General features: G+C 40.3%; 1 protein-coding gene and 1 pseudogene across 2 annotated transcripts in view; one reads left to right on the top strand and one right to left on the bottom strand.

Moving 5' to 3' along the window:
* Nsf (N-ethylmaleimide sensitive factor, vesicle fusing ATPase) overlaps positions 1 to 1074 on the bottom strand; it is a 155126-nt gene extending 154052 nt beyond the window's left edge. For both annotated transcript variants that reach the window (XM_063242057.1, XM_005001966.4), the window contains exon 1: positions 970 to 1074. In XM_063242057.1, coding sequence (XP_063098127.1) covers positions 970 to 981 — 12 coding nt within the window. In that variant the 5' untranslated portion in view covers positions 982 to 1074. The remainder of the gene's footprint in view (positions 1 to 969) is intronic.
* The window catches only part of LOC100729438 (ADP-ribosylation factor 2-like), a 31865-nt pseudogene continuing 12472 nt past the window's right edge, over positions 197 to 19589 (top strand).

The raw sequence follows: 19589 nt of genomic DNA, 5'->3' as shown, positions 1-19589 counted from the left end.
TTTTCTGACACTAGAATCTCCCAACTGACAATTCCCTTTGCACAAGGTATTTCCACACATGCATAACTTTATGCAAACTTATTCAAATATTCTGATAAAAATGAGTCAGTCATGCAAATCTTTTACCCCTAGTGACGCAGTTAATGTGCTCAGGATTGCAACCCATGGAATGATCTCTTGGAAGGCTCCCTGCCTCAGACCTTTCCGCTCACTACCTACTGCAATACAACACTGAACCCATCCTACACCGCGATCCCGGAAGGTAAAGGAGGAAGCAAAATTTAAAACCCTGAAACTACAGCATATTCTGCTGCAGTCGTAGTGACTGTCATTTATGAAGCGAATCACGACAGCTCATGTCCATTTGCACTCCAAACTAAAGCCACTGCTGTCTGGCTCGACACTTGACAGACTCCCCCAGATGGCCAGGGGTTAAACCCTAAAAGCTGTTTGAATCCTTTTCCCTTTTTTTTTCTTTCTTTCTTTTTTTTTTTTTACAAGACTTTTCATTTATTTAAAAACAACAAAACAAAACAAAAACCCAGAAATGAGTTCCTGAGGGTCCTTCCCACAGCCCTCGCCGAATGGTGCAGACGGACTCCGGAGACTCATTCCGGCGGCATCACCGAATCCAGCCCCCCGAAGCCGTGCGGAGAAAGCCCTGCAGCCTGTCAGAAGGGATGGACACCCAGCACCCCGCGGCTGCCGGGAAGACTAGGGAAACGAACTGGACGGGTGGCAAGGGGGCATCAAGGTAAGCGCACGAGTCACCCTCGAGGGGGATGCAGTTTCTGAGCGCTAATCCCCTACCACCGCTCCCCCTTTTCGCCTCCAACCCTGCTCAGCCTCCCGCTCCTCCAGCCCCCCACTGCTCAGCTTCGCTCCCCTTCCCCGGGGCCGCCAGGTCCTCCAAGTGCCCGCGAGCCCGGCGTCCCTGCCTACCGCCTGGGCTCCCCGGCCGGCACTCACCCGGGCCGCCATCTTCGCGGACACGTTCCGCTTGGCAGCTGCAGCTCAGCCCTCCGCAGATCCCGCCCCCGCCGCGCGCGCTCCCGCGCCCCCACCCCTCCCTCGCGCAGGCGCGCAGCCGCAGGGAGGCGGCGCGCACCCCGGCCGCGTCCCTGATGCCTTTCCCGCAGGGCGCGTTCCGGTTTGGAGGCGCCATTTTGGGTGGAAGCTGAAGAGTTTGGTGTTGAGTGTCCTTTGCTAAAGTCAACTTGTTGGTCTTCCCCTGCGAATTTGTAGCGAGGTCATTGATGCTTTTAATCAGGAAACTCTTTGCTAGCTGCAGTTTGTCTTTTAGTGATCGTTTAGCTTTATGTTTCCGAATCCATTTAATATCCTGGGAGACCCCAGCTCCAAAACTCATCTTTGCCAGTGAATTGTTAGTACATAGTAATTCGGGTTCTGAACTCTGAGTTCAAATTTTGCATGACTTCATGCTTTTCTTTGTAGGCGCTCTTGTCCTAATTTCTGGAAACTGTCCACGTTGACATTTTTATTTATCTTATGTGTTGCCTGGAAAACAGTATTCAAATTTGAAAGATTATTTTTGTGCTTATATGTTAACTGTGATTAAATTTTCTCTTTATAAAGGCAACTTGCAATTTCGCAGATTGTTTTCATTTCCCAGTGTTGTCTCATTTTAGAGTTTATGATAAATAAAATAGGCCTGTAAGTCTGTTGTGCACCCCGCCGACCCACCCTCGTCGCCTTCCTGTCACTGGATTGGGTCAGAGGGTCCCCAAGGCTGAAATGTGGAGCCTAGCCCTTTACCCACAACTTTGCATGTTTGCTCACTCCTGTCACGGAAAAAAATTGTTCAGGATACTTCAATAAGAGACAAGACAAGGGTTAGTAATGACTTCAGACCGCACTCTGGTGAAGTGTAGGCACTCAGGAATGAGAGCAGCTGGGCATGGCGGTGGCACGAGCCTATATAATCACCAGCAAGAGTGTCACCAGGAATTTGAGGGCTGAAGAGGGTTTGTAAACAATATAGGAATCCAAGCAGCCAAACTGATAAATTTGGAATTTAATTAGCTGACCACTTGGGTGGACCCACTTTAGAGTCTCACCGAGTGGCCCTGAACTGGAAAATTACCCACAAAGCTTTTAAACAGAAAACCACAAAAAGACATCCTGTTGGAAGCAATTTAGCTCGAATCTTACATTAATTTTTGGCCGACACCTGTATCCTGCTGCTTTTGTTGAGCAGGTTAATTTTTCTCTTGTGAGTACAGCTCATTCTGATTTTCTCATTGAACTTACACCCTGAGTAATTTTCCATTTTCCTAAGTCAAATACAGGACGCTAGTTAAATGCAGGGCTCAAGATGGTGTCAGTTATGCCAAGCTACAAGGACAGCCTGAACTACATAGTGACACCCTGTCTTGCAAAACAAAAAACAAAGGAATGGGCAGGGGGGAAACATTATGAGACGGATCTGAATATATTTAAAGGGGTGTGGTGTCTTCAAGATGAGTGCTCTGGATATGTATTCCTAATATCTGTTAGGTTATCCAGCTGGCAGATTATGTCAAATGCAAGCTATCTATGTTGTTGAAGTTGGGATATGTTGTCCACTGATATTATACTGTTTCCTTGGAAGTGGAGGAAGCACAACTCACAGTAGAAACAACCCAGGTCCAAAAGTAAATAAGTGAAATACATTTAATTTTGAAAAAGAACAGGTCCAGGGCTGGGCATATAGTTCGGTAGCATAAGCACCTGCCTGGCAAGCACAAGTTCTTGAATTCAATTCCCATAGCAAAAAACAACAAGTTCAGGGCCTGGACTTATAGGCTTATTGTGTCTTTAAGACCTTTAGGAATTTTTTAAAAATTGAGTTTCCTGGAGGGAAAATAAAGGCTTTAGTAACTTATGTGTCTTTAAGTACAATTTTAAGATCTCGATTTTCCTGGCAAACTGAAGGTTGTGAATTCTATCCCTAGTACCTCCTCAAAAGTAAAATCTCTATTTTCTTATCTCCTTTTTATGTAGTTTTTATTTCCTCTCTCCTACCTCATGCTCACTATACCATTTTTTCACTGGAATCTCTGAATTTAAGCACACTATAAGTGGAAAGATTCCATCAACTATCTAGGTTCTCTGATGTCCATATTTCCCAGCGATTTTATATTTCTCTACATATTTATACAAAACAGTAAAAACTGATAGGGGTTATCATTTCTCACTGCTAAGTAGAAGAAAATAGCTTTTTTCCAACATTAGATAAACAAATAATTAGGAGAGGTGGGCATGCCTAGTAATTTAGAATCAAGCCTGCTGTGGTGATATGCACACCTGGGATCCTAGCTAGCCAGGGGACTTAAGGCAGGAGAATGGCAAGTTAAATGCCAGCCTGGGCAACTAACTAAGGAAAATATAAAATATAAGGGACAGAAGTGCCAGTTTTGTAAATTCTCACACTGAACCTGAGAACCAGACGGCTTTGTGGCACAGATCAGATGGTAACTAAATTATGAGTGAATCAGAAGGGTTAAAAGAAAGGATCAGAAACCAGTAAAATTCTGATCTGCTAACTTGCAAGAACTGTGTAAAAATAACAGGAGAGAGCAGGGACTCAGGATACTGCCACTCACCCGCCAAGGCCCTTTGCTTTTCTGAGCCCTAGTTTCTATGTTGGTAAATTGAAAGATATAATTATATAAGTTTAATCTTGGCATCTTACTTTGTTGATACTTTGAATTTAAATTTGTAAAGCAAAGATATTTTGCCCAAATAATTACCAAATCTAGAAGATAACATTGGCTGTTAGTCTGATGCAGTCATCAGACTTGCTTTCAAGGTTAGTAAATAACTTATTTTTACCACTGATTTTTCTTATTCTACTAAGTAGACTGCAAGTGGAAATGTCTTCAGTCTCTGCAACAAGGAATATTTATGTGATAAAGGGTAGGTCTGCTGTAGGGGTTCCAATGTGTCAGCTTATGCACATACTTATTCATGATAAGCTTTTTGTATTTTTCCAAAATGATAAAAATTAAATGGAATCATGTGTACAGACCTGCAGGATCTGCCAAAAAACTGCAAGCAGATGTAGCTCTTGTCCTTAAAGTGCTTAGGAGACTTGATACCTTGTACCAGATTGTCCCTGTGTCTTTGCAGCCCATCTGTGCCTTGCTGAGATTCAAAGTCATTTTAGAAATGGAGCAGAGTTAATTCTGTGTCACCTTATGAACAACCCTAACAGTAGCAGTCAATAGGCAATCAATTTTTATTTATTTATTTATTTATTTATTTTTGAGGCAGGGTCTTGCTATGCAGTTCAGACTGGCCTTGAGCTCACTTTGTACTTCAGGTGGTCTCAAATTTGCAACGAGCCTCTGCCTCAGCCTCCTAAGTGCTTGGATTATGAATGTGTGCCACCACAGCGGGCACCCAGTACTTTTTGCAGCCCCCAATCCACTCTGCTCTTTTCTGTTAACAGTTCCCATAGTTTATGCAACCTCAGAAGTATTATCTTCCAAAAGGCACCCAACCCTTTCCTGTCTAGTCAATCAAATGCTGTCTCCCAAACAACTGCAGCCTTGACTTCCTGAGGAAAAAAAGACAGAAATAGCTAGAATTCATTTGTTGCAATGATGACACCATGAAAAGACCATCCACCAGTTTTCTAGTTACCTGGAATTTACTTCATCTTTGTCTTATGCAAAATTTGACTGACTCCTTTTGTTTTTATTTCCAAATATTAGTCTCTTTCCTTTCCTCAAAACAAACAAAATGTCTCCCTTGGCATTTTATCAATCCCTGAAATCCTTTTATTATGCATGTATATTTGTGTTTATAGTATTTGGTTTACAGAGAAGAGATAAGTATGACAACTAACTGAATGATTTAAATTTACCTGACAATATAAATGACTAAGATTGTTTTCTAAAGGCTGGAGGGCTTTTAGGGGGACAAGAGGTTTGAATAGGTATAGGATCGAGAGGAAATGTGCCTAAAGGGTGGGGAGGGAAAAATGATAACATAATGAGACAGAAATAGTAGGACCCATGATAAAAAAGTGAAGTGTGGGAACAGAGGCAGGGTTTAACCGAGTTTAAATTTTGCCTGATATAGCCCTTTGTGACCCAGTGATGGTTAATTTTATATGTTAAGTTGATTGGGCTATGGTACGTAAATCCTATGGGGGGGGTTGATTTTTGAGTTTTTTGTTTTGTCCCATCATGTAATGCAGGCTGGCTTTGAACTCGCTTATGTAACCCACGCTGGCCTCAACTCAGGGCGATCCTTCTCCCTAGGCCTCCATAGTGCTGGGATTACAGGCATGCACTAGCATGTCCAGCTGGTACCTAAATCCCTGATGAAACATTTATTCTAAAATCTTTCTTTAAAGATGTTTTTGGATGAAGATTACATTTAAATCTGCAAACTCCAAGTAAAGAAGATTGCCTTCCATAGTGGTAGATGACCAATCATTTGAAGGCCTAAATAGAACAAAAGGCCAACTTCAAGAGAATAAGAGAGAATTTTCAGGCACATTACCTTTGATTTATAACTCTTCCCTGAGTTTTAGATTTTGGACTTACAATGCTTCCACAACAACACAAGTCAATTCCTTAAAATAAATCTCTTCCTATATGTACACACATTCTATTGGTTCTGTTTTCTCTGGAAAATTCTACCAAATATACTTAAGGTGAGGGGATAAATTCCCCCTGTGTTTTGATGAGTGTAAGGAACATGGCAGTTAGATGACTCACTGTGATACATTTTAACAGAGCAACGTGACATTTTGGTTCTTGCTTCTTAACCTAAGGAAAACTACATTTAGTCTATGGAAAACACAAGGTGAAACAAATGGCACTGTGGACAGAAATAGGAATTTTTGGTCACCGCAGGGCATGCATTCTAAAGGCTTTCCGTCGGGCTTGTATGTAGATATTTCAGGGAGCAGTCCAGTTCAGTGAATTCACTGCATTGTCAGTGTCAGAAGGCATTTGCAGTATATGGGTGTGTGTGAGAGACAGACAGACTGACCTACCAACCAGAGAGGTCAAGATCTGTAGTGATCCTCTTGCAAATGTCATTGTGAAACAAAGGTGATCTTTAGAGTGCTCCTTCCCCGCCACTTTTACATACTCTTTCTTTTCTTTTTTGTCTTTTTCTTTTTTATCGGTACCGGGGATCGAACTCACGACTGCCTGCTTGCAAGGCAGGCGCTTATGCCGCTGAGCTAAATCCCCAGCCCCATATATACTTTTTCTTCTGTACACAATCCTAATCGTAAGTCAGCTACCCATGCCAGGCCAGCTTACCTTGTGAACGCTTGATTTTATATTCACAGATAGGTTTAGGATGATGGAGCTGCCATCTTGTTGGCTTTCTGTCAGAGAAGTTTATTTTCGAAAATGATGGATAAGGCTAGAGAGTTGAACGAAAGAGAGAAATGATACAGAATTTTAAAAAGGAAAGGAAATTGGGGGATATAATGCAGCATTCTAGTGTAGTCAAGTGGTTTTTTTTTAATGAATGTTTTTTTCTTTTCACAGAAGCAAAGACAAACACTGATAGTCATGAAAATGAGTTCATTCTGGAGAGTCTGAGTGGGCAGGAGGGATGATAGGCTCTTCCATGGAAGGGTAGGAATGTTGCTATGGAAACCAGATGATCTCTTAGTGGCAGCCCCAATGCACTTGCCAGGCTGCCTAACCCTGCATATTCACATTATGGGGCCAGAGAGCTGTCTGTATTCTTTTAAAAGAGCATTTTCAGATATTGCTCTGATGAGCTTTTATACATTTTGGAAAAAAAAAAGTCTAAATCTGCTAGGAGGAGCTATGTTGCCTAGAAACTAAAGACACTAGAGGCCCCCACACTGGCTGCTGCTCCTGCTAGGGGAAGGGGCCCTGGAAACAGCTAAGAGTGTAGCTTAAGATTTCTCCTGAGGGTGCATTTCTTGGAGGGCTGTTTTGAGGGCAAAGAATAGTACAGAAGATTTCCCATGAGGGGCACAAGATGGCCCTTTGAAAAAAAGCGTGATCAGATTAGAGGAATCAGTTTAGTGGTACTTTAGAAAAAATGGCCTGGGCATACTACCTGACTGGATACAGAACCCAGGACCTCACACACGCTAGGCAAGTGCTCTACCACTAAACTGCCTCCCGTTGCTCATTTTAAATTTTATAGACTTCACTGTTTTACATGAGAAGTAGATGATCATCATTGGCCACTAGATATTCAGCAGCTGAACTAGCAGATACATGGTAGATATTAACTTCGATATCATCACTACTATTACTAAGACCAATCCTAGTAACACTATTAATCAGTCTTAAAGTCTGACTCAGAGTCAACTTTTGCCAAATAAGATATTTTTCAGCAAGAAAGTCTCTTTGTGTTTCTTCTAAGAACATTTTGTGTTTTCCATGCTTTGCATATAACATTATATTGACAAGAAGTGTATTCTGCTAAGGAAAAGCCTACCAAATCAATATAACCATAAGCAATTCAGGTTTATTGAGTGACTGTAGTTTGAGACTGAGAAAAGTCTCCTGAACAGCCATCTGCTTTCAGTCAAATCTCCTTTTCAGCAGTTTTTATTTTCTTTTTCTTTTTTGGGGTGGGGAAGGTAGAATACTGGGGATTGAACCTGGCACTGTGCATGCCAAACTAAGGCGTTATGAGTGAGCCAGAAACCCAGCCCTTATTTTATTAAATAAGTTAAGTTTTTAATTTAAAACCAGTGCACCATTTCTCTCAATCACTTTGAAAAACTCACATCCTTTCCTTCTGAATCTCATCACTAGTAAGCTAGGCCTGTTTTCTCCTAGCCTTTCCCAATTGTGCATCCCCAGGCATATTATTAGTAAGCTATATACTGTATTGCTATAGTTTGGATCTAAGTGTTCCCCCAAAGGCCTGAATATTAAAAGCTTGGTCCCCAGGCCATGGTGCTATCAGAAGGTGGCAGAATCTCCTTAAGAGGCAGATCCTATCTGAATGTCTTAAAGTCATACCCAAGCCTACTATTCTCTCTTCGTCTATTTCCGTCCCTCCCTCCTCCTTTTCCTCTTCCCCTCCCTCATCAGGTAAACATGGTTGCTCTGTTATACACTTCTATGTATTTGATATACTTGTGGCACTTCAGGACCAAAGCAATGGAGCCAATCAAATAAACTGAAGTCTCCAAAACTGCTGGCCAGTATAAACCTTTCCTCTTTTTCAGCTGATTATATCAGATATTTTACTATAGTAATGAAAAGATGGGGGCTGGGGATTTAGCTTAGTGGCATAAGCACCTGCCTTGCAAGCAGGCAGTCGTGAGTTCGATCCCTGGTACCGATAAAAATGAAAAAGACAAAAAAAAAGAAAAAGAAAAGAAAAGGTGACTAACACAAATGTATATGTAATGGCTTAGCAACTAAATGCCATATGGGCAGGAACCTTCTTTTATTCATAGACTCCATGGAGATATTTGGAAAATAGTGAATATTCTCAGATTGTTAGAAGTAGCGGATTAAATCTCCATCATTACCAACTCTAAAATAGCTTCTGTGATTACAAGCAATGGTAGATTAAAATCTTCCATTTCACCTTTTTGTCATGTTGTGATGCCTTCATTCAAACAAACAATCTTCATGGTTGCTGGCAGAATAATTTTGTATCTTTGCGTTGGAAGTAATTTCCTGGGACATGATGCATCACTTGTAGCAAATGAAATAAAAAAGCAGTAAACATTTGGGGAAAAAAAATCTAAGAAGCAGCAATTAAAACAACATGAAATTTTGGTTTTGGTTACCAAGCTTGAAAAAAAAAAAAAAAAGCTCAGCCAAAATCTACTTTTAAAAAAAGCTCATGTTTTTAAAGCATTTTAGCACAGCAAAATGGAGAAGAAGGTGTAGAGGTAGCCCATATACCTGCCCCTCTTATCAACATCTCTATAACAGTGGTACATTTGCCATGGTTGATGAACCTACAATGACTCAATATTATCACCTGGATGCCACAGTTTTATTAGGATTTACTCTTGGTGATGTACATTTAATAGGTTTCGGCAAAGTATAATGACATGTATCTATCATTATTAGCATACAGAATATTTTCACTTCCCTAAAAATGTCCTGTGCTCTACCAGCTCTTCCCTCCCTCTCTCCTAACTCCTTGAAACCATTAGTCTTTTTTTGGTCTCCATAGTTTTGCCTTTCCAGAATGTAATACCATTGACATCATACAGTATATAGACTTTTCAGATTGGCTTCTTTCACTTAGTAGTATATTTAAGTTTCCTCAACACCTCTTCATTGTTTGATGGTTCATTTCTGAGAACTGAGCAAAGTTCTATTGACTAGATGTACCACAGCTCACTTATTCATTCATCTATTGAAGGACATGTTGTTGCTGTGATTATTAATTGGTTTTTGGATTTGTTTGTCTGTTTTTTGAGACAGGGTCTCAGTAAGTAGCCCCAGCTGACCTCAAACTCAGGCAATCCCTCTGCCTCAGCCTCCCCAGTGCTAGGATTACAGGCATGTGCCACCATGTCTACCTGTGATCATTAATTGTGATAGTAAATTCTGGGTGTGTCTGTAGATGACTGACATGTAGACCAGGAGGCTGAGAGAAGACCTCTTAGATCTAGGTGGTACCAACCAATAGGCTAGTAGTCTGCAAAAAATAAAAGAGGAAAGAAGAAGGAAGTTCTTGCCATTGCCTTTGGACATTAGTCTCCAGTTCTTCAGCTTCCCAGTGCAGACTCACACTCATAACCCTACTGAGCTTCCAGGTCTTTAACCTTCCACTGCTCCTGGACCTGCTGACTTTTCGAGGTTCAGCCAGCCATTTTGGACTCTTCCATCTCTGATGCTTCAGATGACCATTGTGATTCTTCTGCCTCTGATACTGTGAGTTGTAATCCCAAATACAGAGCAAAATAACCCAAGTATTGTCATCTCTTTCTCTGTCTTCCTCACAATCCAAAAAGTTATATTTATAATTCCATTGAGATGTTATTGGAATCCCTGAAATTTAATTCCAATCTATCACCTCCAATACAACCCACGGTGAGAGTAAAAACACCAAGACATATTCAAAGTTAAGGGCGGCCAAGAGGTCCCAAATCCAATCCCTGTGAGGATATGTGGACAAAGGCCCTGATCCTAGGCCTCTCTCAGAATTTATTATCTTATGAAGAAGGGACTGCTTGAGGATGACTAAAGTGAAGACGTCGGGAACTGTGGAGTAACTTGAGCTGGCTAGCCAGGTAGGGAGAAAAGCATCTTTGCAAAATGCAGGGAAAATGACATGCAGAAGCATCAATTTGCATAATTTAATTAAGGTAGCAACTGAATTGTTTTTGGAGGCTGTTGCTTCAGTTTCTGATATGTAATCTTTTGTGCCCGGGGATTCATACTCTCTTTATCTAGAGGCTCTTACCCAGTTGACATTCTAGAGCTGACTGGCTCTACCATTCTGCTGGGCTCACATCGTTTACGAAGAGCATTCTATAAGGAAACAGGAGACTGTCTAATGGCTTTAAAGATTATATACCAGTACTTGGTTAGCCCTATTTGCAATCCTTAGAGCCAATTGAAGAGGGAAGGAAATACCATAGTTAGCTCTGTGCATATGAGTATATGAAAATAAGTCTAGATACAATCAAAGTAGCAGTAATTGTTCTACATTCAAGGAGATTCATTCAAATTGTCTCCTACATGAGCCTACTCAATAAATCCCTTTGAATAATTATACATATGCATTATATTTATTTTCTTCCTTTAGAGAATGCTAGTAGAGTTTTGAAGTTTTGGAAATTATGATGAAAGCTGCAATAGACATACATGCATTTTTGTGGGACTTTTTACTTATGCCCAACTTTTACTTATTTTTTTTGGCTAAGAGTCTGGTTAATTTTATAAGAGATTAGCAAACTGTCTTCCAAAGTAGTTCTCCTATTTTGCTTTCCCACCAGCAATGAATGAGAATTCCTATTACTCCATGAAAACACACTTTCGGGTTTTTTTAAAAAAAAGCTTATCAAATGATGAAGCAAGCATGCCTTTTACTTAGTTTTTGGACATACAACTTTAAGAATTTACTAAGAAGTGCCAGGGTAATAGCTCAGCAGTATAGGTGCCTGCCTAAAGTCCTGAGTTTGATTCCTGGTACCCCAACCCCCTCAGAAAAAGAATTGACTCTGAAAACAATTTGGTAATATAATATAATGTAATATACATCAAGAACTTTAAACATCTTTGTGTTTTAATCCAATCATTCCAGTTTTGGAAGTCTTTCCTAGAAAAATAAGAATGAATACAGGAGAAAAAAACTTACTGGAACATTATTCATAATAGAAAAACTTGAAAAAGTTGAAATACAAGAAAATTATTAAATTAAAGTCATAAGATGAAAGATCATGCTATTATCAGAAATGTTTAAGAAAATGTTTAAAAATGTGGAGACAGGTGTGGTGATATACACCTGTCACCCTAGCAGTCTGGGAGGCTGAGAGGAAGGAGGATAGAGAATTTGAGCTCAGCCTGGACAACTTAGTAAATTAGGCAAACTCAGTTTTTTTTGTTTTTTTTTTGTTTTTTGTCTTTTTATTGGTACCAGGGATCGAACTCACGACTGCCTGCTTGCAAGGCAGGCGCTTATGCCGCTGAGCTAAATCCCCAGCCCCGCAAACTCAGTTTTAAAATGAAAAGGAAAAAGCCTGGGGATGTCGTTCAGTCCAAAGGTTCGGTGTCCAATTCTCAGTATCACAGAGGGAAACAAAGTGGAAAACGATTGGTTTCTGTGAGGAGATAGGTCCCAAAAATGAGGTGTGGCAGATGAAAAGAAAATGAGGACAAAGTTATGGGACTGAGGGAAACAGCTTCTAGGACTGAAGCCTCACTTACAGTTTTCTCTGGCTTTTTATTACAATCTTTTCTTTACAAAAAGCAGAAGCAGGAAATGGGAGGGGTAAAGTACAGATAAATGAGAACTTAATTGTTTAGCTTTCCCAGGGACCATCTCTGGCTATACTTGGCCTTCATGTTTACCAATTCTCTGGACACATCTTAGCAAAGCATGTTGTGCTATCCCAGCAGTATTCCACTGAGATTCAAGGTTCCGCATTCATTACCTTAAACAAAATTCATTTTTAAGACTTCCTCCAGAACAGACATAGGCTTAGCATAGCACAAGGTCCCTGGGGTGACCTCAAATTAAACTAGTTTAAGTTACTCTACGACCCACAGACAATGCTCAAGTTAAATGGAAAAAGACAGTAATATATGTATTCATAATATTAAATATGTAAAATTTGCATAAAAGTATGGCTAGAGAGAAATTAATCAAAATGGTAACAATGAATTGCCTTTGGAGAGTAGAATGAATTTGTCTTGTTTTGTTCTTTTGAGACAGGGTCTCATTATGTATTCCAGGCTGGCCTTGAACTTAGCCTGAACAGGCCTCAAATTCATGTCTTCTTGGCTGAGTCCCCTGGTGCTGGGATGACATGTATGTACCACCACGCCAGGCTTGACTGTTACAGCTTTTCCCTTTTTCCTTTCATGTCTACCCCATGGGTGTGTCTTTTTTCCTATGTACTTTAACAAATGCCTATATATAATTGTCATGTCTGGTAATATAAATAAAGAATTAGAGATATAAGTTTAGAAGGAGAAGCAAAATTGCTTTATTGGAAAGGGGAGAGAACTAGGAAACAAAATTACTGTACTGGAAAAAGGAGAGAAATGAGATAGGTAGGCACCTTGTGGGAGTAAGATGGGGGCCCAGAGCTGGCACTTGAAGTTCTTTGTTCTTAGCATCATTTATTACATGCCAGGAAAGGGACTATTCCCCCTCGACAGTGGACATAACTCAATTGGCTATTTTGGGCTCTGAGACCCCGGACGTGGCCACTACCCCTTCCACTTCCTATGTGCACATTCTTGGGTAAGCACTTCTGTGATCCCTTTGTGCTGTCCGGGTGTTTATTTCATGAGATTTACATTCAAGGTCAAATAAAAAAGGCTATATGTGTATTTTAGTGTATTAATATGGTGAGACATTAATAAAATAAATATATGCTCATACATAGGTGTGTGAGTGTTTTGGTGTTAGTGTTTTGTACACTAACTCTGAGTTTTCTCTAATATAGCTCCCATTTCACACTTTGTTTCTTTTGTGCTTATTTGGAGGCGGAGGGAGGAAGGAATTGAGGCCTTGGTAGCCAAGGCAGGTCACTGTATCAGCTCTTTCTGTTTTTCTTAGCTGTTTTCTCTCTTTCTTTTTGTCAGAAACCTCACTGCGGCCCTTTAACTTTCCCTGCCTGTCTCCCAACTTTCCTTACATAATAGAAAATATACACTAATGTTTAAGACATCATGTTGAAAAACTTATATATTTTCAATTTTATTATATTTCTATATCTGTATATAAAATCATTGTATTCAGAAGAGAAGTTATCTAGTTAAAAAATTAAAAGTGCCAGGCAGATTCAGGCTTGAATCTCTGTCACACTACTTACTTTCTGTCTTTATAAAATAAATGAAAGTAATAATTTCTAATTCATTGTGACATTATTGTCATGCAAATAAAGACCTGGCTTATATTTAATAGATATTAGTTATTTTGATTATTTCAGTTACATACTACATACAGGTATTTGTAAATACACACCAAAAAGTTGATAGTTAGGGTACTAGCTTATTGAAACTATTTCTCAGGAAGTAAATGCTGTGGTTCTGGGATGTCTGGATACTGCTGGAGACTGCATCTCTCCTGAATGTTAAAAATTTGTCTACAAGCTAGACAGAGAGTCTAGCTTCATACTAAATAGGAAATCTTTATATCCAATTTTGGTGCTGGTGTTTGGGTATTTCCCACATGAAACACCTTCCCAAGCTAGTTTCTACTTACAGCTCAACAGTGACAAATTTTCTTAAATAGTGCTAGAACCCTGGCCCCGCACCCCTGCTCGCACACCATTGGTCTGCACAGACTGTTAATACAATACTTGTTTCTTTTTCAAGTTGATTGGCTGGGCAAATCAGAAATTCTTTCGCTTTTCTAATTGGTCGTGCATGACATAGGGGCGGAGCAAATGGGCGCATTTAGTCAGCACAAAATGAGAAGTCGTTGGCATTTCTATAGCTTCCTGCTGTTGCCCTGGTCGCGGGAGGCGGGCTCCGCCCTCCTAGCCTCATTGTCTTTTGCATTGGTCAGACAAAACTTCATTCACCGAATTTCGAGTTCATTGGTACAAAGACTCCGGGAGGCGGTAATTGGTTGGTTGCTGTTCCCGCCCCTCGTTCAGAAGCCATTTTTCCGAGCGGTGTTGAAATCCTGCAGGCTGCTGGGTTGCTAGTGGTGTGGTTACAAACGCGACAGGTACGAGGTGCTGGAAGGAGCGGATTGCACAACTCAGAACGGTACCTGACCAGATTTCGTACCTGTCGGCTGCAGGAAACTAGAGGGCAGTGGAAGGTTGCAGAAAGGGGCTGGGTTCCGCAATCTGTTCCCTGTCCTCTGTAGGGCAGGGGAATGGGGCTTCCACCGGTGCTTTAGAGGATCACTTTGGCCACTTCTCGCGTTTGTGTGCTTGTATCGCGCCGTCCTTTTCTTCTTGGACGTTGGTACTGGTAGCAGGGAAAGGTGAGCATGCCTGTGAGGCTCTGAGGTTGGCAGTGTCTTACTCCAGGATGTCTACAATTGAGCTCGGGAAGCTAGAATCTTTTTTTTTTTTTTTTTTTGTCGTTTTCGTTTTCATCGGTACCAGGGATCGAACTCACGACTGCCTGCTTGCAAGGCAGGCGCTTATGCCGCTGAGCTAAATCCCCAGGCCCTGGGAAGCTAGAATCTTGAGTACTGGAGTAGGAAGACAGGGGAAGAAAAGCGGGAATGACAGCTGGGAGGAATTGTGTGTACAGTTGGCCGGGGGAATCAGACACCGCCCCCTGAAGGAGAATCTGAGCGGGAAGTATCTTTCGCCAGCTCAGCACGTTCCTTAGTTTGCCTCCTCTGTGAGATTTGTCCTTTTGCAGAAACAAATTTCTGGTTTTGTTGTTCAACAAGATTTTGAATACTTCACCACATTGAACTAGTTTTAGATCTGTGGTGGGCCTCCTAGGAGTGATTAAAGCAGTCTTCATTTTTTTTTTTTTTTGGTTAACTATTCCTTCTTTGTGTAGCGGGGAAATGCTGTGCTCGTCCTCTCAGACATGGACCATGATGTTAATACTATAGGGAACTCTTGAATTTCCCAAGGGGCTATGGTGACCTCTCTGCCGAGGTCACTAGGGTCGGAATGCAGGAGAGATTCCCTGGTCTTGCTGTATCTTGGTCCTGCCCTGAGTAAAGCTTGGTTAGCAGTTTAAAAGAGAAAATCATAGCCTCTACAGCAAATCAGTCTGTCTGTTTGACGTCCGTCTGTCTTATTTTTTATTTTGAGAGAGGATCTCTCTAAATCACTGAGTTGTCCAAGCAACGGTCAGATTTACGATTCTCCTGCCACAGCCTCCTAGAGTGCTGCAGTTATAGGTGTTTGCACCACACCCGGATTTTTGTTTTTGGACAATCCTCATTGATTTCTAAGGGTTCCTTCAGAGTTGCAGACATGATACTACTTTTTTCATTGGAATGTCAGCCTCACAATTCAAGTAGGCTGATCTGTTAAAAGACTACATTTCTTCAAAGCTAGTTGACTTTATTGCTTTCCTTTATATAATCTACCAGGCATTCTCCTGAGAAATAAAAATATTGAACATTTACACTTTAGAAGACGATATAGTAATTATCTTTTAGGGAGTAATGACAGGGAGCAGCCACAAAGAGAATCTAGTTTGATAATCTTGACGTGGCTATTTAGGTGTGTTTGATTAACAAAAATTTATTGAACTTTACAGATATGTTTATATCCATATGAGTTTTAAAACTGATTGAGAATAAGGTTATGATCCCCCCCTGCTTGAAATACTGGATGTCCTGATATTGTCTCAACATCTAGAAATTACTAATGCCTAGTAATTTCTTCCAGTAATTTCCAGTGCAGGATTTCCTCAACTCTGAAATTTCTTAGGTTCTCTTTTTGGGTACTATTGGTACTGTCTGGCAGCCAAAACTACTATAATTTCTAAGGGGTATTATTTAACCTGACTTAAAGACTTCACTTTATTTATTTTATATTTTATTCACTTTATTATATTTTAGCTATTGTGTAAAATAAACACATTCACTGTTTTATAAATTCTAACTTCGAGAGAGTTTATTTAGGACAAGATACAGATGCATGTTTTGTGTCATTGCTTCTCTACTTAAAATCACTAAAGAATGTCACCATAGTGTGACATTGAAGTTTTGCTTCCTTAAAGCCCACTTGAATGCTGCAGTAGAAAATGAAATTTTCTAGGAGGACAACAAAAGGCTTAGTTGAGTTTCCCTTTGAAAACAAGATGCACTCTTACTTATTGGCCAAATGATATAGCACTTAACATTATGTAACTTATTAGGAGCCACCTCTAATTGAAACTTATAATCTTATGCATTCAAATGTTTCTTTATATTTCAGCAAAGAGTAATTATTTGACTTGTTTTTTTTTTTTTTACGCAGGTTACAGAATTCAATTACAATGGGAAACATTTTTGAAAAGCTATTTAAAAGTGTATTTGGAAAAAAAGAGATGCAGATTCTTATGGTGGGTTTAGATGCAGCTGGGAAAACCACCATCTTGTATAAATTGAAACTGGGAGAGATTGTGACAACCATTCCTACAATAGGTATGTTAATGATCTGTGATAATTACGCCATGCAATTTAGTATGTTATACTTTTACATGTTTCTTGTATCACTGAATATTGTATTTCTTTTTGAAACTCTTGTTTGCTACAAGAGCAAAAACCACGTTATATGTTCTTTCCTAATTTCTCCTCAACATCTTTAGTACTTGCCTAGGCTTATAGGAGAGTCATGTGAACATATTTAGGCTAAGCAAATATAGACCTGTCTACTTGACAAAAAAGAAAAAGATACTAACAATTAGAACAGTGATGACAATTCTGGCCTCCATTCCCCTTGGTCAGTGTATGTCTCTGCAGCTCCAGGTGAGAGCTGGGCATCTCCCACTGCGTCCTCAGTCAGCCTCCATTCCAGTTGGTCTCCTTCAGTGAAAGCATCTCACTCTATCAAATGTGTTTCTACTGTTTAACGATGGAGTGTGAGCTCTTGTCAGTGTGACTCAAGCCAAGTAGTTGAGATGGTTTCCAACTGAAGAAACTGACAGTCTGGCAGCATTGTGTCACTGTGCACTGATGCTGCGTTTTATGGATTTTGTAAGCGATTTGCAAAGGTTAATCTTTGCCTTCTAAACTGCTGGAGAACCAAGCACATGAGTGAGGATACACTCTACAGAATGATACGTAAATGTTAGTACTATTCTGAGTGCTGCGTGGGCATAGGACTTAAACAGTTGACATTCACCCTGGGCAGTAGTTTCAGAAATTACCGCATTAAGGTGGAAATGAGTGAGCATATTCATGCATGCTATTTAAAAATGTATTAGTGCCAAATGAAAATAGCATGATTGGCTTTTTCCAGTTATAAAAAGTATACATGATAGGGGCTGGGGATTTAGCTCAGCGGCATAAGCACCTGCCTTGCAAGCAGGCGGTCGTGAGTTCGATCCCCGGTACCGATAAAAACGAAAAAGACAAAAAAAAAAAAAAAAAAAAGTATACATGATTCTATAATTTCATACATACAGAAAAACAAACAGGTTTTTAAAAGATGTATATTAAGATTTTGGTGGGTATGTTTATAAAATCGTGTGTTTACTCTTTTTTGGTATATAATATGTTTGGTCTGCTTTCTATGTCATTTAGTATAAGGACCCTGCCTTCTTCCTTTGCCCCACCTCTCTTTACCTAGTAAACACCAGCTCATTCTTTTGGCCTTAGTTTAAGTAGTATTTCCCCAGGATGCCTTTCCTGACCCTTTAGATCAGTTTCACCTATTTTAAATTTGTGTAATAACCTGAAGCTCGTAGAAAGTTCAAGCATATTTCTGATTTCTTGTTCAGTGTCTCTGTTTTTCCCAACAATGCAAATAAAGGCAGACTTATGTTTGTCTTGTTCAGAATCAAGCAAAATGCCTGGCACATGTTAGGTGTCTAGTAAATGTCTGGTGATTAAACTGAGTACTGATGTTGTGGTAAATTGTTAAACTAATGGCCCCCAATCAATCATCCCCCCATAGCATCTGTGCTGTTGAGCAGTCCCGGTTAAGGTGAAGCTGAGGTTGGTCACATGATTTGCTTTGGCCAATGAGACATGAACAAATGATTTGATGAATGTTGTGGGGTTTGCCCACATGAAAAACTGCCATCATCAGTTGAGAATACTCAGTGCTACTTGAGGATAAAAAACACCTGTAAAGAGCAAGGCATTGACCACAAATTGATTCATTAGCTGAGTTCAGCTATAGGAAAAAGCCCAGGCAACCCACAGAAAAAATGTTTGTGAGAGATAATGCTTAACCTAATACTAGAAGAATGAACTCACATCCACTGCAGGAGGAAAGAGACAAGGAAGATGTTGGGTCAACATCAATTTTTTAAAATACATACTTTTTGGGGGATGACATTTATGAAAATTTCCAGATCTCAAGCACTGAGCCCCCTTTTAAAAATTGATTGATTAACTGATTGGAGAGAAGTCTTGCTTTGAGATTAAAACTGGCTGTGAACTCACTATGTAGCTCAGGCTGGCCTTGAACATGATCAAGATGATCTTCCTGCCTCGGCCTCCCAAGTGCTGAGATTACAGGTATGCATCACCACCTGTGGCAACATCAAAATTTAATAAATAATTAGTATTCTATTACTTAGGTTTATTTTAAACTAATTTCCACTGATGGATGGTGTGGTTGATTGTCAACTTGAGACATTTAGAAGCTTAACTAAATGAGTTTAACAACTCTAAGCCAAGGGTATAGAAGACTGACACTAGGGTGGTTCATGACCTGGAGGTATAAAAGGGAAGGAGGAAGAACAAATGCTTTGCATTCTTTGAACAAGCTCCAGTCTTCACCTTTGGTTTGGACCTCATCTCCTGGCTCCCAGTGTAGACTCTTCAGCTTTCCGGCATAGACTCTTCAGCCTTTCATCGTAGAGCCTTCGGCCTTCTGTTACAGACCATCAGCCTGCTAGTGTGGACTTGCACAAGACACTAGGGTGAGCTCCAGACCTTGGATTGAATCCTTCGGCCTCCAGTGTGTAGACACCATCTGCACGCTTCCTCATCTGACTCTGTGGCCGACCATTGTAAGCCAATCTTATCATTTCTTATACATCTGTATATCTCGTGTTATTTCTGTTTTCTCCAGTAAAACTCTAATACAGGTGGTTAGATTATTTTCAATTGCTTTCTTGTAAATGATACCAAAGTAAATACAGAACATTTTTGCAGAAATATGCTTTTTTGGGGGCAGTAATATTTGGAGGAGTGTTCACTCTGTTAAAGGTACATAGTGAAAGGTTCTTGCTTTACTAAAGGCCAAAGTGCTAACGCCTACCACTTCCTGCTCCTTCCTCAGCCTTAATTACAGGTCCCCTTCCTGTTTGTGCACACAGAGAATT

The sequence above is a fragment of the Cavia porcellus genome, unplaced genomic scaffold (assembly GCF_034190915.1).
Source record: "Cavia porcellus strain 051 isolate PalLab524CR breed Dunkin Hartley unplaced genomic scaffold, mCavPor4.1 scaffold_32, whole genome shotgun sequence".
Taxonomy (NCBI): domain Eukaryota; kingdom Metazoa; phylum Chordata; class Mammalia; order Rodentia; family Caviidae; genus Cavia; species Cavia porcellus.
The sequence above is the reverse complement of the archived record's forward strand: the minus strand, read 5'-3'. Positions and strand labels throughout refer to the sequence as shown.